Raw genomic sequence first — 19,068 nt, 5'->3', positions numbered from 1 at the left:
GATAGGTGGAGTTCTGTATGCTGTGAATTAGATCTGAAAATATCTGCTAAATATTTATTAATTGTCCTCAATTAAATACTGTTCACATGGGAATAGTTGTTCAGATGGGGTATGTAGCTACTGCAAATGGGTGATTGATTAAAGATGGCTTAAACGGCCCCAGATCTGGCTGTTAATTGGGGTGGAGAAGCCCCACTGACAATGGACCTTCAAGGCTGAAGTTCTGCACCTTTATATCCCTAGGGGTTAATTATTACTCTGTATGTATGGGATGCTTTACATAATGTGTCTTATTCTTCTGTGCTTTATAGGAAGTGCTTTAATACAAATCATGATTAGCAAAAACTGGAATAAATTGGATTCAATTTTAAGAATAATAGTAGTAATTTTATGTGAGTGATTTCTATAATTTCAAAATATTCTTCTGGAATGGAAAAAAATGTATACTACTGTATTTTTTCATATTTGCATACCCACTATCTGTATTTTTATTACCCATCTTTGTCAGATGTTACATCTTATTTGCTCAATACAGGATTTGATGTCCTGTTTGTGCCCCTCTGCTTAGGTACCTAAAAGGAAATATGAGCATTAAAGCATTAATTTATAAGTAATAAATATTTTTAAAAGTAATAAATGTTGTGGTAGGCTCAATACAAACAGTAAAGTCTTCTGGAAATAAAAATATCACTGAAGCAAAACAAAACAATTCAAAACCAATCAGCAGCATCATTGCTTGTCCTTCTCTGTTTCATGATACTGCCTTCCACCCACTTACTAGTGCAGCGCCAGCCTCTTTTGGTAGATAATGGCAAGTGCATGAGGAGGAGTGTTCCTCGGAAAAGTTAAAAGCGAGAGAAGTAGTTGGAAGTAGCTGTGATTAACCACAGACTAAAGAATTTGACTGTTAAATCCTTCAGTTTGTTGAATCTTTCAGAATGAACTGGAAGAGTTCAGTCTGCCATAAAAATATTTCTACCTATCCCTCTGCACTGTTGCAAGGTTACAGTAGCTGATGTTTCCAATGCATTAAGATATTTGGATCTACAGGTTTTGCGGATCTATGTTTGCACAAATAGGTTAGTGTGAAGTACTTGCTGTGTGGTGCATTATTAACATGAGTGTCAAAACTACATTTTATTACAGATGTATCACTTGGGGGAGTGAGGTGTCTGTATTTTTTGGTATCTAATTTCTTTGGAGGTTTTTGACCCGTTAGATTTCTCCCTATTCTAGGGAAGAACTTTCTCACTCACAAATTATAAACTTGATACTGTTCAGTAATAACTAGTCTATGGACATGACAATTGCTGCAAAAAGAATTGTTAAATCCTTCCCTCAAGGACTCACTTGTAATTCCACAATGCCCCTTTTAATTCTATGAGACCTTCCAGGTTACTATGTGTTATGTGAGTTGTACCACTGCCGTATCTTGAAATAGGCCCTCTGTACTGCAGTGCCTCCACTCTTAAGTGTATGAGTTAATGTAGTTTTGAGAGCTGGCCAATAATAAGTTATCATGCAGTGTATATGATGAGCTGACATCAGAGCTGTCAAAGAAAAGAAAAAGTATAATTCAGTCTAATTATATTTGTTACATTTTTCCTGTCATATGATGCAAAGTTTTTGCTGTATAAACTAAAACCTAAAAAAAACTTGAGATAGATCTGTTGTTAATGTATTAGTTATAGGAATTAGTAAATCAAAGAGTGTAATGAAATGAAATAAAAATAACGGTTAAAAAAAAATTCTTAGAAATTAAACTGTATAGATCAGTGCTAGGTATTAATTGGGGTCTCATTTTGGCCAGCTTTTGTTTCCTGTGTTAAATCTATAAATTGATTTAAGTGATGCAGCAGTGAAGTACAGTTCATGAATTATTGATTATAAAGATTTGTGTAACCTCAATGATAACTAGATGATATGTAATACTTCTCAAACACTGAAACCCAGTTCTTGTTAGTCTGTTTGTCAGGGATTGAAAAGAGTTTGTCTGCAAAAAAAGGAAGATACAACTGCAGGGAGAAACCCTACAAATCAGTAACAGGATGCATCAAGGAAGGATGATTAAGGAGCATGTATTACTCATATTGCTATGTGTGTGTGTGTGTGAATGTATTCATGTTGCTTGTCATTGTAATAAAGTGAAGGTACTCAAGCAATTAGCATTGCATGCATGATACTGTAGGTACATTAATGGCAGTATGGACATTCTCAACCACAGTGAAATATAATATACCTTTACTTTTTGTTTTACCAGTAGCAGTGATATTTGCATGTCTGAGCCCTGAAAAATCTGTCATGGACTTCTCCATCTATTACATGGCCTTCACACACACACCCACCCCCTTATTGCCATAGTGGGGGGTGAATCATTACCACCTACTAAGTGCAAATAATGGTCATTCAGCAAAATTAAAGCTGAAATGATACATTAGTGTCAATGTGCTCATCTAGCTGTAGTGTTAATATGTTAGCATAAGAAGGCGTAAAACCTGAGGGCAGTACTTCAGATGCTTTGGAGCCTTAAGATCATCTGTGTTGGTTGTTTGCATTCTCTCTTTATTGACAGTTGATATATCGATGTTTGAAAGGGTGTCAGCAGGGTGGAATTACATATTTGGGTATGTCTCTTAATGTTCTCTATATACCAGAGTGAAACTGAAATGTGTATTTACAAAACAAGAGATATTGATCTTATGACAATAATCGATTACAAGGATGTTTCATTTATTGTACTAAATGGTTACAGTAGATTTAATCAGCTTGTTCAATAGCAGTACAAAAAGGGGCAGTTCCTTATTCTTTGGGTTTTTTTAACTTGTTGCATTGTGTTAAGCTTAGAAGAAGCATGAGGAGAGAGGGAGGGTGGGGACAGCAGATTTCAGTTATATCGACGTGAAGGCCTTTCTGATGTGCTTTGCTGCCTGTGCTCTCCAGCTTTCATCACAAATTAAAAAAAAAATAAATGTTTTGTACAGCTGTTTAATGCTGGCTGAGCCCTCCCAGTTACAGAAGGGAAGAGGTATCTGTTACCACAGGTAAGGAGGTCCAGTTTGCAAGAGTACTCAGGGCATGCAGAGCATATCATAGCTGCAGTAGGTGAGACACCTGTGCTGTAGTGGGTTGAACTGCTTGGCATGAGCTCCCTTGTGACAAAGAGGATCTGTGGCTCTTATTTTTGGGCATCGCTCGGCATGCTTTGTGTTCCGCATCTGGGTATCTGTTGAAAGGCAGTTTGGTTTTTAGACGTATTCAGGGAGGAAGGAATGGGGAGAACATCCTCTTTGTCATCAGGAAAAGCAGAACAGAAAGAAAAAAAATCTATATTCTTTAAGACTTGGTCATAGATCGAGGCAGCCTAGAGTAATGCTATATGGAAAGTTTATGTAAAGGGGGCCTGGAATAGCCTGGAAAATAGTGATTACTCAAAGACACCAGTGTTAGCACACAGTGCTGTGGCTGCAGATCTGCTAAGAGGAGGACTTTTACCTTTACCCATTCTCTTTCATGGTGAACAAGTCACCCATGGTTGATTGTACCAGTCACTTTGACATGCTACTGAAAATGTTTTTGGTGCATTTTGGGAAATGTCAGGTTCTCTGTAGACAGAAGGTAGAAGAATAAATTAAGAGAAGGTGATTAAATACTTCACTCCGAGCAGTGGTGAAGTTCTGCTAGAGCAGAGTGAAGAGGAGAGAAATTATGTGTTAGCTTCTCTTGCTAGAAATAGAAAGGTTTATCATAGATTGTTTAATGGGGAGGAGAGCATAGAAAGTAAATGGTCTACTTGAAATCTTACAGTCACATAGGCAATGTAATTCTCCTTGTATTCCAGTCTGTGTGGATGAAAATTTCTAATCATAATGGAATTAATAAGTAGTAACCTGTGCCTGTTATTCTACTCTGCATTACTCGGTTTGCCTTCATCCTGACTGTTAAGTGTCTCCCTGATTGATTGCTGTTAAATTGTGCCTCCTGCTTTGGGACAGAGAGAGATTATTTTACTTTTGTCTCAGAATTTTGTGAGGGTTAGAATTTTATGGGTTGTTTTAAAGGTGTTTGAAAGAAACTTAAAAATTTCAGGTGTGTGCTAGAGGGTTTTACAGCCTTTTTTTTCTGCCTTTTTGGATCTGAGAGTAATTCTGCTTATGAAAAATCCACTTAAATTTATTATTTCTATTGACATTTTTGTGTGGAAAATGAGCTTTCTTATTCTGACTCACAAAAGTCAGAAGAATAGGAGGTTTAGGCTCTTATCTTTCTTCTTCTATAAGAATTACTAAATAAGCTGCAATCATAAAACTGAATGTGCCTTTTCTACTGGAGATTGGTTTGACATTCACATTAATTTTTAACTTGGGTAGAATGTCCTTTCTCCAGAACGGTGAAAATACCTTCCACTCGGATGTCTCCCTGAATAGTAAGTTAATTGGTAATATTCTTGGTGGCATTTTATGAGAAGAAAAGATTTTGTGGGATAGGCTCTGTCACAGAAAGTATAGATTAAGACCATAATGAAGAAGTGACCGGAGTTTCTGCATGAGCTTATCATCCAGGACACAAGTTCTTCACTAGCAGAGGGACATGCAGGAGCTGCAGGTTGTGCAAACACCACTGACATCTGCCTTGAAAGTGGTTTTCATGAGGAGCTGTGTCTAGCAGTTGCTAGATCGACCACTGCAGACATTTCAGAGATGGGGAGGAGAGGGTAACACACCTTTTTAGGTAAAAAATAGTAACACACTATTTTCTAAGACCCACAATTTAACATTCAGACAGGGGCTCCTGAGGGAAACGATGCTCTTCCAAAGATGAGGGTTGCACTAGAAGGTGGTAGCGCTACTGTAGTTGCTACTCTCTTAAGGCATAAAAAGGTAGCCTGTGGGCAAAGTTCATACTGTTTTACCTGTGATAATCCGTAGTTCTCTATTTCCACGTTTTTAGCAGCAGTGTTATTTCTGCACTGAAGCAGTGCATGTTTTGTGGAGAAGATGCTAATTTTTTCCCCTGGCTCTTCAATTATTTAATTAAACATTGTATCTTTATCATCCTGGAATAATAAATATTAATGTAGGGTACATTTACAGTCCAACATACTCACTAGAACTAAGCACCAGTTATTTTAGGTGCTGAGAATTGATTAGAAAGCCACAAAATCCATTTGTCTCCTTGGAAAGTTCTAGCTCTCTTCCATAGTATTAAGACAGTCTGCGTTAAATGGAATGTAATATCAGAATTGTAAGTTGGCTGTTTATAAAGAGAATACAATGACTTTCAATCTTTTTATGCTGTCATGTATGAACTTGAATTGCTAGCACACCCGCCAAAAAAGGTTGTGAGGAAGGTGTTTTATATGTTCTGAAATGCATTGAGTTATACAATTTTCTTTGAGAAATGTATGAATGATAATTTGTTGTTGTTGTTGTTGAAGAGGATGCAACACTAAAGATGTTTTGTATATATGATTTATTTGTAGAATGGAACATGTCTTGGGTGGTAGCAATGTCAATTTTTAAGAGAAGCTGAAATGATGCACTTTTTATTTCAATGCTGACATTATCTGAGTGACATTATCTGAAGTGAAATTGTGAAATCAATTTTCACAACCAGAATAAGGAACATGTTTTGCAGAATATCTTTCAGTTTCCCCGTGATGCTTATAAAGCAAAAGGACTATGAACTCTGTATAAGTGGAGGAGCAATACTAGCTACTAGCTCTTTATTCCAAGGTTGCTTGCTACAGACTGAGTCACTTGGCCATCATGCTCGTATTGTTTCGTTGGTCTGTACCTTGAAGTGTTTTAATATTCTTCCTTTTATTTATTTTTATTTCTTGTGAAAGGGAGAAGTGAAGTGAATGCTGAAAGACAAGGATACATTTCCCAGTAATAAAATATCAAAATTATGAAGTGCTCCTCTGATGTCTTCTGCCATAGCTGCTGCATTGCGTTATATGGCTGTTATGTTCTAGAGGAGCACGTATTACTTCAGAGAATGGTTTGAATGACTTCGGTCTAAAGCTGAGGTTATTGTACCAGAAGATTTTGTTGTGGAGTGAGGTGTGCTTTTTGCAGGGATTATGAACATGATGTTGTGGCTGGGTTTTGAACTGAGTGATGGGATAGTAGGCACTATCTAATTTCAAGAGCAATTTAGAGAGGTACATGCAGAAAGATACAGCAGAAAATTTGGCATCATTACATGGAAATCTATAACAGAATTCTCATTCTTCTGAGTCAGAATTCCTTTACCATGAAATAACAGCAAAATTCTCCAGTTTTCCATGACTTCCCAGCTGGCATGCAGATGGCCCAACAGGATATCTTTCAGCAGAGAAATGTAGAGCTTCTTCCTAAGAAAGATCAGAGACATATATTAGATTTTTCTTAGAAATCTTGTATGCTGCTTTTTCCAGCAGTATAAACAACAACAAAATTTAATGCGGTTGAAGTGTTTTTTTCCCTGTTTCATATTGCATTTAGAAAATGCTTCAGCATCATATTCTTCTTATCCTTGACTTGGTTTATGGTTGTGCTTTCTAGCTTCAACAAATACATGTCGTGCTTTTAGAGAGTACCTAACTATTCAAGGGTGGCACACAACAGGAACAAGGGGAAAATGTCTGCATGTTATTAAATAGTGAGTCCCAAATGGAGTAAGAAAAATGAGACAATTTGGAATTTAGGTTGAACTACTCAGGAAATGTTGAGAAGTGGTATTAGAAGAGAGAATATTACAGATTCTGGGTAGCCTGGACATATTTCATCCCAAACTGAGACATCAACAAAACAATTGCTATTTTTTTCCTATAGAAACACACTGAGAAATTCTATATGCGATTTACAGTTGAAGGATTATAGCAGCCAGTTGCTGAGAGTTCAGATTTAATGATGGACTTGTATAAATGTCACTATTTTTCATGATTTGCTTAAAGCCAACTCTTAACCCAAGATCATACAAGGGAAGCTTATATTTTATGTGACTAAGCAGCAGGAAGGATTCTGCAAACTCTATTATTAGTAATAAATCTATTTTAATTTAAAAGTATATCTGTTAGTATGTCTAACAACCTTGACACACATGTCTAAATCCAATATTATTTTTCAGGAGAGAGATTTATCACACTACAGTTTTGTTCCCAGATTTCCACGTATTTGAAATTGGTTCTGCTGGCTGCCGCCACTGCAGACGTTTCCAACAGTCACGCAGCAGGGCTGTTTCCAAGAAGCAGAAGTGAAGAGTGGGTTCAGTTGCAGTACGTGGTTTCAGTAACTAATTCAGGGAGTTTGTGACTCCCAATCTGAGTGTGCAGAAGATTCTTGTGAAGATAGAGATGCAGTGTGTTATAGAGCACTGTATTCTTGCAAGCTCTTCGGATTGCTCCTGATATTGTTAATGGGGAGTTACACTCTGCCTTCAGATACACAAATCTGAAGCAGAATCTCACACTGCTTTTGACAGTATGTGCATACATTTAAAGTAAATATTAGTCTTTGTATTTTCCTGGGCTTCAGCTCTGACTCAATAGGATCCTGATCTGTCAGTGCTGGAGTTGAGAGTATTATATAGTTCTCATACTACCACTCTACCCAGAGGACCTATCTGAAATTGTCACCTTCTTGCTCATCATCTCTGTTGTGTCTGTAATCCTGTAATTACAGGTCAGGACTGCTTCCTTCCAGGGCAGAGATAAGTTTCTGTGGCTGCTTATTCCCTATAGCTTTTCACAGCCACTTTTACTCTGAGAGGGAAATGGATTCTGTCCATCTCCACCTATCATTAACATTGCTCTCCTGCCTTTCACTGCCATTTTCTCTTCACTGATGATGTCAGAACTGTTTAAGTTGCTATTTTGAATTTCAAATCCCACTTGAACTTGTCAGAAGAGCAAAATCAATGGGATTTTGAAAACCTGTCCCCTGTGTAATACTGAAAAAACCCAACTGTAAGCACTGCTGGGATAGTATTTGTTATGGGTATTATTTTCCACATCAGTTCAAGTTTGGAAGTGTTACAGAGAAGTTTTTTATCACCTTCATCTTTGGCCTGTGAAAGGAGCAGTGCCTATTTCCAGCTCTTATTTGAATCATAAAACCTCTTCAGAAGTTTGGAGATGAGGGCAGATTTTCAGCTTTCTCAGAAATAAAAGTTTATCTGAATTATTTTGAATTATCAAGAACAAACTTTACTTTCCCTGCAAGTTATTTCTGGTGCAGGATTCTTTGCACTTGTAGCTGTGCTTGACCTAATGAAAATTTTCATTAGGTCTAGTCCATAATACTTTAGTCAGTTCAGTGCTTTAGAGTTTGCCTTTTTTTTGGTGGAAGGGGGTGAGGAGGGGCTCCATAATCAGTCTACATTCAAAATATAGATCATAAAAGAGGAAGCTGAAGTCTGGTTTGCATTGTTAGGAGTCACAAAATACCACAAAGTTTCTCTTTAACAGCAGATGAGAGATTAGTGTATGCCGGTGCTGGGCTGTGTTTCATTTCATACCGTGTTTCTCGGAGAGCAGTGTTATTCTGTTATCATCCCTAATGACTGCAATGTGATGAGTCACAGTGTTGGTTTTTACAGGATTTCACTTTTTTCTTTTTTTTTCCATTTTTGTTCTCAAGGTTACATTATGCAAAATACAATGGCATATTTTGTGCACTAGTCCAGGCTGTATAAAAATAGTTTTAATCCTTTAATGAAAATTGGAATAGCTCTGCTCTGGGGAAGGGGCTTTCGGCCTGTTTCAAGTATTCGTAATTGCTATAATGAACTGCTGTTTCTTTCTGTGTCTGAAGAGCTATAGGTCATGTGGCTTGACTTTAAAATAGTCTGAGTTGGTCATTCTTGCATGCTCTTGCATTGGTAATTTGGTTTAGCTATTCACCATGAATTGCAAACCACTAAGAATTACCAAAAGGTAGTTTAGTTGTTTAAATAATTTTGAAGATGAGAAAGAATTTTTGCTACTTTACCCTAAATATGAGAAAAGTCAGGATAAAAATGAGGGAGGTACAAAGACAGGAAAGGACAGACTCCTTATTTTAGGATGGATTTATTTACAATGGATTTGCATTATGGATAAGAATGAACAAGCGAGTTGAATTAAATGCATTATTCAAAACTGCTGGTTTGGCTTGATTAAAACTCTGCTCTACCAATCATTTTCATTACTGTGCCACTTCCCCCCCCACCCCTTACTTTCTGATGAGGTAAGGCACTCTGTCTTTTAATCGATAATGTTCCCTACAAAGCTTTTATCCTGAATGGCTGCAGCCTTTGGCCCCTTTTGGGTTATTTGCTGCACCCATTTTGAAGATATGTCAGAATTGTGAATGCTTAACTCCACCATCAATGTGAAAAGACACTTTGCTGAGGGATAGCACTGGAGTGGCTTTGTCTCTGTGTTGAATTGCCTCGTCTGATGGACTCTGGTAGGAAGAATGTGTTTAGTGCAGAGAAAGGTATTAGAAAACTTAGTAGTCAACCAGGTTAGTATTTACCACAATTCTTTGTGCACTTAAACCTTGGCTGCATATCTGCTCCTGCCTTTTCATCTGTGAAGTACTGAAATTCTTCTAAATTCATAATATACCCATAGATATGGAAATAATGAGGGTATTAAACAGAACAACAAACCTCCCCATCAAAAAACATGAGCTATGATTTTTTGCTGGTCTCACTCTGCCTTTCCTGATGTTTTCCCCATAATAATCAGTCTTGCATTGATACTGGAATAGGGCAATTGCTTTGATTTTCCTCCAGATATTAAAATAAGAAACTATATACGAACTGCCAAGAGATTTTTGTTGGTATGGTTTTTGTTTGGTTTTGTTTTTTCTTTTTTAACAATATATACTTCTGCTGCTTGCTCCATTTGCATTTGCTATCAACAAACATATATTCCTCAGCAGCCCGGTTTTGTTTAAAGCTGGAAGACTTCCATTGGGGGAGCCAAAGGATTCTTTTCCCTTGTTTTCTTTTGAAGCGTCTGTGGTGAACCCACACTGAAAACAAAGTATTTTCAATAGCAATTCTGTGGGTACCCATGTAGTGACTGAAGAAAGAACTTGGTACCAAAAAGTGTTCCTTTTCTGAGAGCCCAATACACATGAATGGTCAAAATGTGAAATCTTGTCCACAGTGACTAGGAAGAGGTAGGACTTTCTTAGTGTTTATAGGAGTAACTTGCCCCTACTTTATTTCTTTGAAGAAATTTACAGGGAATTTTTTCTAGAAATGAAGAAATGACAGTATAGCATTGCAAGATAGGGCACTAAGGATACTAATAAGACTGTGTAACTTCAGTGTTTCATAAATGTCTTGTGGAAGGGATTGCTGGAGTTTGTACTGAGTGAATGTTGAGCCTTTCTCATACAATTGTAGTTTTCTGCTACTAAGGAGCTCTTATTAGATATTTAAGGAGAAAGAACGAGGTCTGTCAAATGAAAGAGTTCTCTGTCTTGTCAGATGGAAGAATGTAATAGAAGTTTTTCAAACAGTTTTTGACAGTCTAAATATCACTATAAAAGGCCAGTAACCCTCATACAGGGGGACAGGATTTTGAGAAGAAAATTGTTGGTCGCCACCCAGTCTTTCATGAATACCCTGGAAAGATGTAGCTGCTGATGCTGTCAGGTCATGTGGTGTCTGCATATGCTGTAGGCACTCCATCTACCCGCTTGGGTCCCATTTTGGAGGTGCACCTTCACCATCTTGGGGTTTTGATTTGAGCTAAATCATTTGATCAAACCTTCACCTCGAAGAAAGCTTGTACAGTTGGATGTGGTGCAGTAGCCTCGTTTTTCTGCTGGTGTGGAAGTAGGTCCTCCAGATGCAGCTGGCCAGTCAGCTGTACTTAACACACAGAGGAAAATCCTTGTTTCTCTGAGGAGTCTGTATAAATCACCAGGCTCTAGCAGCTGTAGGAGAAGGGCTGGTAGACAGGGAGAGAAGAAAGGCTATAGAAGCCTCTGAGCTTGTGCGGTAAATCCACACCTGGCCCTGTGTAGAGTATGTGCAGGACATACTAGTTTGACTGTTGGTAGATTCCAAATTGTAATACTTTTTTAATTTACTATGGAGTTGCTTGGGAGTGGGAGGAGATTAAAAATTGGTTTTTTTCTACACATTAAGATGATGTGATGGGAACACAGTTAATAAAATGCTACTGAGAACTGTGCCTCAGTTCATATTCAGCGCAGGGTTGTCATTCTGTGAGGTATATCAGCAAAAGATTTGTTGATGGTACAGGTGTTTCAACATCTAAAAGACATGCCTGACACCTGTTAATTTTACTTGGCTTGGTGAAATCTGGAGGCACAGATATGGTCTAAATGTTTTTTTAAAGTGTTCTTGAAAATGTTTGCTTTTTAACATGAAGATAAAATTTCCTTTAGAAAGCAGTATTGAACAGAAGAAAGAATTAAGTTTCACAAAAGGATTAAGGTGTTAACCCAGGATATAAAATATGTCTTTGTTTTTCTTTAGATTTCCACTGCCACCTTTCATTGAGCCTGTCTTTTTTGGCTTTAAGTCCTCTGCCAGAAAATGAAATACTGCTGTCCTAATTCATGCTTCACTTTTTAGGATAGATTGGTTGATGATTATTAAAGCTTGCAGTACTGTGTAATGGTGTGTAAAGGGGAAGCTCTCTGCTCGCCCACCAGATTGGCATAACCTTGTTAGAGCAGCATTAGTTACAAGTAAGCAGCAGCCACAGTATTTCAGCAAAAATAGACAAGAGCGTGAGTTATGTAGAAATATATTTTCTTCTATCAACTGTGTGTAATCAAGGAAAGATTGGAACAAGACAAATTAACAAGCTCTTCTGTTTCCTTCCTAGAATTACAACAACAGCTGCTTGTATGATGGACCTACGGAGATATCCGCTGGATGAGCAGAACTGCACGCTAGAGATTGAAAGCTGTAAGTACTTTTGCAAATCCTCCTTATTCTGTGGTCAACTGCTTCAGAGTTTATTTCTGTCATCCTGTTTGGTTTTTTTTTTTCCCCCCTTTTTTACATGCTACTAACCTAGTTCTTTCTGATGACATTTAGATCCTTGTAAACACATGCAACAAAATAGCTTTCCAGATGGATTAGTAATTTGTGGCACAAGGATTAGCAAAAGTTGTTCTGTATTTTGATGGACAATTTTACAGCTTTAAAAGTCTCATTCAAATGCCTTGTTGGAGTTCATGTGAAGAGTACAAGGATTACTATTAGTTCTTTATCCTCTTTTACTGCTGAACTGTGTGGCAGCTTGTTTCCGTTTAAAAATGATGGTAAGAGGTTAGAACTGTTCTTGAAATAGGTGTGTTGTGGTTGGTTCATTTGTTTTTTTTCTAAACCCTGTGCTGTAGTTAATTTTTCAGTGCATGCAATGCAGTGTTATATAGGCTGATTTAATAGCTGGTGTCTCTGTACAACTTTCTGTGGTGAAATAAAATTTCAAATGTGAAATTTGTGAAATAAATTTCAAATCTCTTTTACCTGAAAAACTTTAGAGAATCTAAGTACATCTGAGAAAAAGCAATTCATTATGACTTTTTTGAAGACAGTTTGCTAAGCATGTATTACTTGGCGCTCTAATTAGGATTGTATCAGCACTTTCAAGATATAGTTCCTTTTTCAGGACAACCATAAGTAATTCAGCTAGGGTGTATTAAGTTGAATGTGGCAAGCAAAAGGGAAATTAATGGCATGTTTTAAGATCCAGAACACAAAAGTATGTGTATTTTTAAAGTAACTTCTGAATTATAAAAGATTATGTGGGATTTCAGTGTGCACTGAAGTACAAAATGACAGTAGCTTGCACTGGTAAGAACCTGGTACAGCTTAGCTTCTATTCTAGAAAGCATTTACAAATATGCTTTAAATTTGTGTCCAGGTTTCATTTTAGAGTAATTTAAAGATATGACAAAATCCTTTCCTGAATTAAACTTATGACACTGCTGTCTGAAATAATTTACATGCATAAAATAAGAAAAATAAGTCTTTATCATTGAAGTTCACCCCTTCTGTCTGCTGAAATACACGAGCAGCAAATGTGATGATGGACTTTGCTCTTTGGAGAATGGATAAAATCCTGGTTGTTTGTTTGTTAGGGGTTTTTCTGTTTGTTTGGTTTTGGGTTTTTTGTTTGTTTGTTCGGTTTTGGTTTTTTTGTTTGCTTGTTCATTCTTCCCCAGTTCATTTTTGAAATTCCATTGATAGCATTTGATTCAAATTTCTCACCTGCTGCCTTTTACCAGCGTAGTTGGCTCATTTTCGTGTGGGAGAATGCTACTGGCATAACTGTATTCAGGTTTACTGAGAATGTCGGCTTACTATGCTGATGTCTTTAAAGTGGTGTTGTTGCAAGGACCTGAATTTGTCTGTTTTCCAATTTTGTGTGTAAGATAGAAAGCTGAAGAGTCAGCTGGAGGACATCCTTTCTCTCTATTTACAGCATTGTTTAAACAGTCAATAAAGTCTTGTCATGTCTCTGCATTGTTGAGATGCCTGAATCTTCCTGGGATTCACAAAATAGATAACCCCTGCTTGTCATGCTTGCAGGACACAGTCTGGGAAATACTCCCAGGAAATACCTCCCAGGTCAGACCCTGTGCAAACCTGAAAAGTAAATTATGTCCCTGCTATTCAATGAGAACACTTTTTCTCCTTCAGGCTTAGAATGTGGGGACCTCTAGGCTGACATTTCCCTTTGATCTGATTTGAAGTAGAAATTTGAAGCCACATTAGTTACCTTTTATGAAATGATCCTGGAAAACAGGATATTGAGCTCTTGAAATTGTTGTTGCACTTGGCATGAAGAGCACAGTATTCAATTGTATCATAGAAAGAGTAGGAGTTTAATTTACCATAATGGTCTGGATGCTTGTAGGAGAGCTCCTTTATGGCTCTATTAGCTCTGTTGCAGCATCACAAATGTAAAATGGATTAAGATCAGGATACTGTATGTAGCTAGTCTGTCTTTCATTGCAGTAAGAAAGGCCATTAAAGAATATGGATAGAAGTGGTACTTGAACTGTGTTTTGAAACACTTTCATGATGCTTTAGAAAATTATTGCTATTTATATATGTCATTCTGTTCAGGTAAAAACCTGACTCTGTGTGGACTCTGTCTAAATGCTGATAGGTAGATACGCAGAGTGGATAAGATTGAAAAGTGACTTTAAGTTGTTCAATGCAGGTACTCCAGATACACTCACTTCTTTAAACTGGTTAAGCCGCATGCTAAAAGTAGGTTGGTTTCTTGCCCTGCTGATCTGGTTGGATGTCTGCTTCACCACTGCTCTCTTGTGGTGATTCGAAATTGTCTAAGTTCCACCCCAAATGTTTTCATGGCTTTGAAGGCATGAAATTATACTCACTGCTTGTGTCAACAATTTATTTTTTTTTAGTTCACTGTCTTCCCCAGCCCTGCTGGGATCCTCGTAGTACATTTAAAGAAAATGGTCATAGTTTCTCACAGGCTTTGTTTCATGGACATGAATATGCCAGTCTCTTTTAGCTTCCCCATACAAGAGTGTGTGAAGAGAAATGCAGAACTAGCTAATGTTAGTTCTTTGCTAAGAATAACTAGTATCATAAACAGTATCCCAGATGAAATCTTTATTAGACTGTGGCACTAATCTTGCCCTTTTTCCGAGAGCCCCACCTTTGCCTTTCTTCACAGCTACATAACTTTCACAGATGATAGTCTTTACTGGAATCGTACAGTAAGGCTTTTCTCTTCCTCACTCATTTTCCAGCAGTGGGTTCTAGCTTTTGGTAGAGTGGGTTTTTTTGCGCAGTACTAAGAACACATGGCTTGGCATTTTATAACACTGTTCTTAATTTTGCTACACTCCTCAAGGTTATCCAGTTCTTGCTATATTTGTTCTGATCATTCTTTGTCTTAACAGTGCCTGCAGATTTTGTTTCATTAGAAATTCCATTAACACACAAATAGTAAAGAATATTAATGCCAAGAAGGAAGAGCTTTGCTTATAATCATTCTCTGTATTAAGCATGATCTATTCTTTCAGTGCAGTGCAATTTCCTACACACTTTTTATATATCTTTACTAATTGTATGTTCTTGTACAGTCCTATAGCAAATGTTTTTAATAAAGTCCAGGTTAGATATACTTTGTTTAAAAAAGAAGTTATTGTCTAGCCAGATCCTTTGAGTTAAGTCATGATAGATTTTTATCCTATTTCCATACATGCTAATGTCTTTAATGTCCTTCTGTTCTTTCTCTGCTTCCTTCTGCCTTTCCACACACCCCTACCCCCATTGCTGATGCCAGAGTTGATTGCTGCCTTAGCTGTCTGGGTTACTTTTTTCCATGTGTCATTGTGTTTACTGAAGTTTTTGTTAATCTAGATTTGCATAAATCTAGATTGATTAATTTGAAAATTAGAAATTATGGTGGAAAACAGTTGTATTTAAAATACTAAAAATGAAATGGGGGAGGTGGTATCATCTATTAAGATACAAGAAACTGCCTTTTCCTATTTCAGTTTAAGGTAGTATTAGTGAGATCAGATGCTGAAAGTGTGAGAGGACTATTTCAAAAGGCATCAACTTTGAGAACTGAAATCCTATTTTTTTTCTTGTATAGCTAGTTACATCTCTGAGATCATTTTTTGCTTTGCTCATCCTTAAAGGGCAGAAATGTGTTAAATATTTGGTTTTGCTATGATGCTTCTAAACCTGTAGGCCATCTTTTCTAAGGGGGTCTAATCTGAGCTATTCTACTCCCTTTCTTCTCTTATTTCCCAACACACTGAATTGCAGGATTATAATACTGGAGGGAAATCAATTTTCCTATGTATTCATTTCTTACTTTCTCAACTTGCAGGCAACAGAGAGCTTTTTCCTTTTTAGCTGAATATTGACTTATTCAGTGAAGTACCTCTGCTTTCTTCTCCTTACCTCTGCCACTGCTGTTTCCTGCCTCTCTGGAATTGTAACTGTTGAAAGGAATGTCTTAGCTAATCAACCATGAGACTCGCAGGAGCTCAAAGGCATGAAGAAGAACAAGGGAGTTTGAAGAATACTTCAAACTCCTATAAGAAAATAACATATCATATTGCATATCCTCTAGCATAGCAGAGAGAAATGATTGTGGTTATATTGGATATTTTTAAATGTAATCATCCAAGATTTATCTGGTAGGTTTGGACCTTTGTCCATTTCAATTATGTGATGCCACATAAAGATAAAAATTTACTTCAGTTCCATCTTATTTCATAATGTGTTTGGCATAGTTACATTTGTGTTATACTGAGGTATATTTCAGAAACTGTCTGCCTTATGGCAGTGATGGGGTTTTCCCCCCTCCATTTCTTTGTTGCTGTGGAACAAACAAGAGTACACCAAGTTTCTTCTTAGAAGCATATTCTCAAAAACGTTTTCCATAGTGTATTAAAGATGTGGCATGGAAAAAAAAAAACAACTGTATTAAAGCCCTGCTGTCTGAAGCTTTAGCAAGCAAGGAGCTTGCTACTCAGATGTACTGTCCAGGGAAAAAGGGCACAATCAGAACAGCACACACAGACGGGAAGGAAGGACTGCTCTGCTGATGAATGAGAAATGATTGTTTTCAGAACATGTCATTTCTATAACTGCCTGGGGTGTTTGGATCAGAAATCATTAGATTTTTTTCTCTTTCATGATGGAAAGGCTGCAGAAGCACACTAAGATAAGTTAAAAACTTCCGTGAGATAACAGAATCTAGAAAGAGACAGAAAGAGCAGGTGCGAAAGTGTATCATTCCTCCCAGTGGCAGTGCAGCTCAGTATCAAATGCTTTCTAATCAGATCATCTGGAAGCTCATCAAGAGAAGCAGAAGTCATCTTTGTGTGCTCAAGGTGACTTTGCAAGCACATTTAAGGCAGTGAAAAGAAATCAAAGATGTCTTTTGCTGAAGCCTTGAGTACTTTGCAGATGGCTGCTCTGGCCATTGATCAAAGCTATAATCAGGTCACACGAGACAAATGGTGGAACTCCAGGAGCCAACAAGGCAAGGCTTTTCTGGGTTAGAGGCGAATGTGCTTGATGCCAGGCAAGAGACTGCCAGTCCCCTGAGAGTGGGTGTTCAGCAGAGGATACTATGGGAACATGTCACTTCCAACAATTGCACAGTAAGTGGAAAGCTAAATACATGACTTGTGAGCCACTGGTTAACAGTGGTTCATTGTTTTTTAGTATGCTTTTTTGTTTTCCCATTATCAAGTTTAGTATGTGTCCTGTCCCCCTTGTCCCTCAGCTAAGGCTGTTTTGCATAGTGGCCCTTGTGCAGGGAGGATATTCTTCTAGCTGTAGAAGTTGACCTTACCGAAGTACCCCCTTTTTCGTCCTTGTTCATCATCTATATGTTCAGATGTTTTAATGTGGATTCTATGACAATTCAACCTGTACAGCACATTGTGAGGTGAAGAGGCATAGATTGTTTAACAAACAGTGATGAACTTCACCTCTGTACCCACACAGATTATTAGTGGCTTCTCTGGGACAGGTACTTCATTCTTTATTTGTCCTTAGTAATTTCATCTCAAATATGTCAAGAAGAGGTATAATTTCAGTGACAGAATGTGCACTGCAATGAACAGGAAATCCTTGTCTCCTCCTAAGTGTGTAGACAGGATGATTCAGTAAAAGCTAAAAGGACCCCCACCAGTAAATTATTCTTGTGGCTAGTCTGAAGAGGGGAAGAAAATTTAGACTAACCATTAGTGCATATGATCAAGGTGGGTTGTGTACAAGCGAACCAGTGTTTGTGAGGTTTTCATACACACACACACAACCCCAACTGTGGGCTCGTATCAGACTTTCAAGTAAATGCAAGGTATGTTGCCCTGCAAGTAGGCAAGAAGGAAGTATATTTCTTGTTATGTGTAGGTCTCAGTGAATCTTTGCAGCAGTCTACACCTTGGAAGCTCTCATAATACAAACAAGATGATGTGCAGTTTACAAATGAGCAAAAAATTATACAGAAGCTCTGCAACAGCTTATTAATGCTTTGAAGCAACCTGGGAGTTAAATTTAAAAGGGAATCCAAGAAACTAATATCCAATCTCTGCTTATCAGCACCAGACAATATAGGCAATGTAGATTTTCACAGAGAAATTCATAGCTTGAAGCTCATTTTTATCATTCTACAATTGAATATGGAGAATATATAGAATCATAAAGATGCACAGACAAAATGCAAATAGTTTTAAAACTTCTAAAGCACTTTGCCTTTTATATCCAGTCTGCACCAGAGTACATTTGTCCTTATTACCCATAACCCTGCCTTTTATCAAGGGATTATTGGAATCAAAAACTATCCAGTTCAAAGAGTCCATATTCAGAAAGCACCAGATTCATTTGCTAAGGGTTTGGGGGAAAACTAAATGTCCATGAAGGCATCACTGGTGCTGTAGAAAGATGCCCTCCAAAAGAAAATAATATATTTCTAACAAATACTCTCATAATCCTACATGCAATAAACTGTGTAGAAGTGTGGAAAGCTGATGGTGCAGCACTTAACAGCCCCCTTTCCCAAATGTATGAATTTTATAAGTTAAATATTCACTTTTTTCTTTTTACTAAACTGAATAGCAGGATCTCTGTTACAACTGCTCATACTTTAGGCAAATGTTTCTATGTAGGTCTAGGGTTCTTTTCTCACATCTTGTAACTGGTGATTTCCTCAAGAAAAAGAATATTTATAAATGCTCTTGGAAAGGATATTGATACTGTTACATATCTACATCAATGTAGTGTGTAATCTGAGATTATAGTTTATTATTTTCCTTGGAGCACATATATTTTTGTTAGAATTTTGCTGTGCTTAAAATGGTTTAAAGCCTTGATTCACTCAGTAGGCAATTCAGGCAGAATCTTTGGTGTATGTTGACTCTTTTCTGCAATATTCATTGTTCTGCCAAGTTCTCCTGTTTCAGTTTAGGCACAAAAGCAATTGCTTCTAGTTGAGCTGTAGCTTGCTCACCTGTGATTTTCAGTAGTTGCCTGGTGCTTCTAAGTGTTGGGCCTGATCATTATCAGCTGTAGAATATTAGTTAAAAATAT

At 37.4% G+C, this 19,068-nt stretch overlaps 1 protein-coding gene across 1 annotated transcript in view; it reads left to right on the top strand.

Moving 5' to 3' along the window:
* Nucleotides 1-11,842: 11,842 nt before the first annotated feature.
* The window catches only part of GABRB2 (gamma-aminobutyric acid (GABA) A receptor, beta 2), a gene marked incomplete at its 5' end in the record, with an annotated part of 63,336 nt that continues 56,110 nt past the window's right edge, over nt 11,843-19,068 (top strand). Inside the window, one exon of the mRNA XM_010024004.1 lies at nt 11,843-11,925. Within this exon, the coding sequence (XP_010022306.1) occupies nt 11,843-11,925 (83 nt within the window). The remainder of the gene's footprint in view (nt 11,926-19,068) is intronic.

Source organism: Nestor notabilis, unplaced genomic scaffold (assembly GCF_000696875.1).
Source record: "Nestor notabilis isolate BGI_N333 unplaced genomic scaffold, ASM69687v1 scaffold12001, whole genome shotgun sequence".
Lineage (NCBI taxonomy): Eukaryota > Metazoa > Chordata > Aves > Psittaciformes > Psittacidae > Nestor > Nestor notabilis.
The sequence above is the reverse complement of the archived record's forward strand: the minus strand, read 5'-3'. Positions and strand labels throughout refer to the sequence as shown.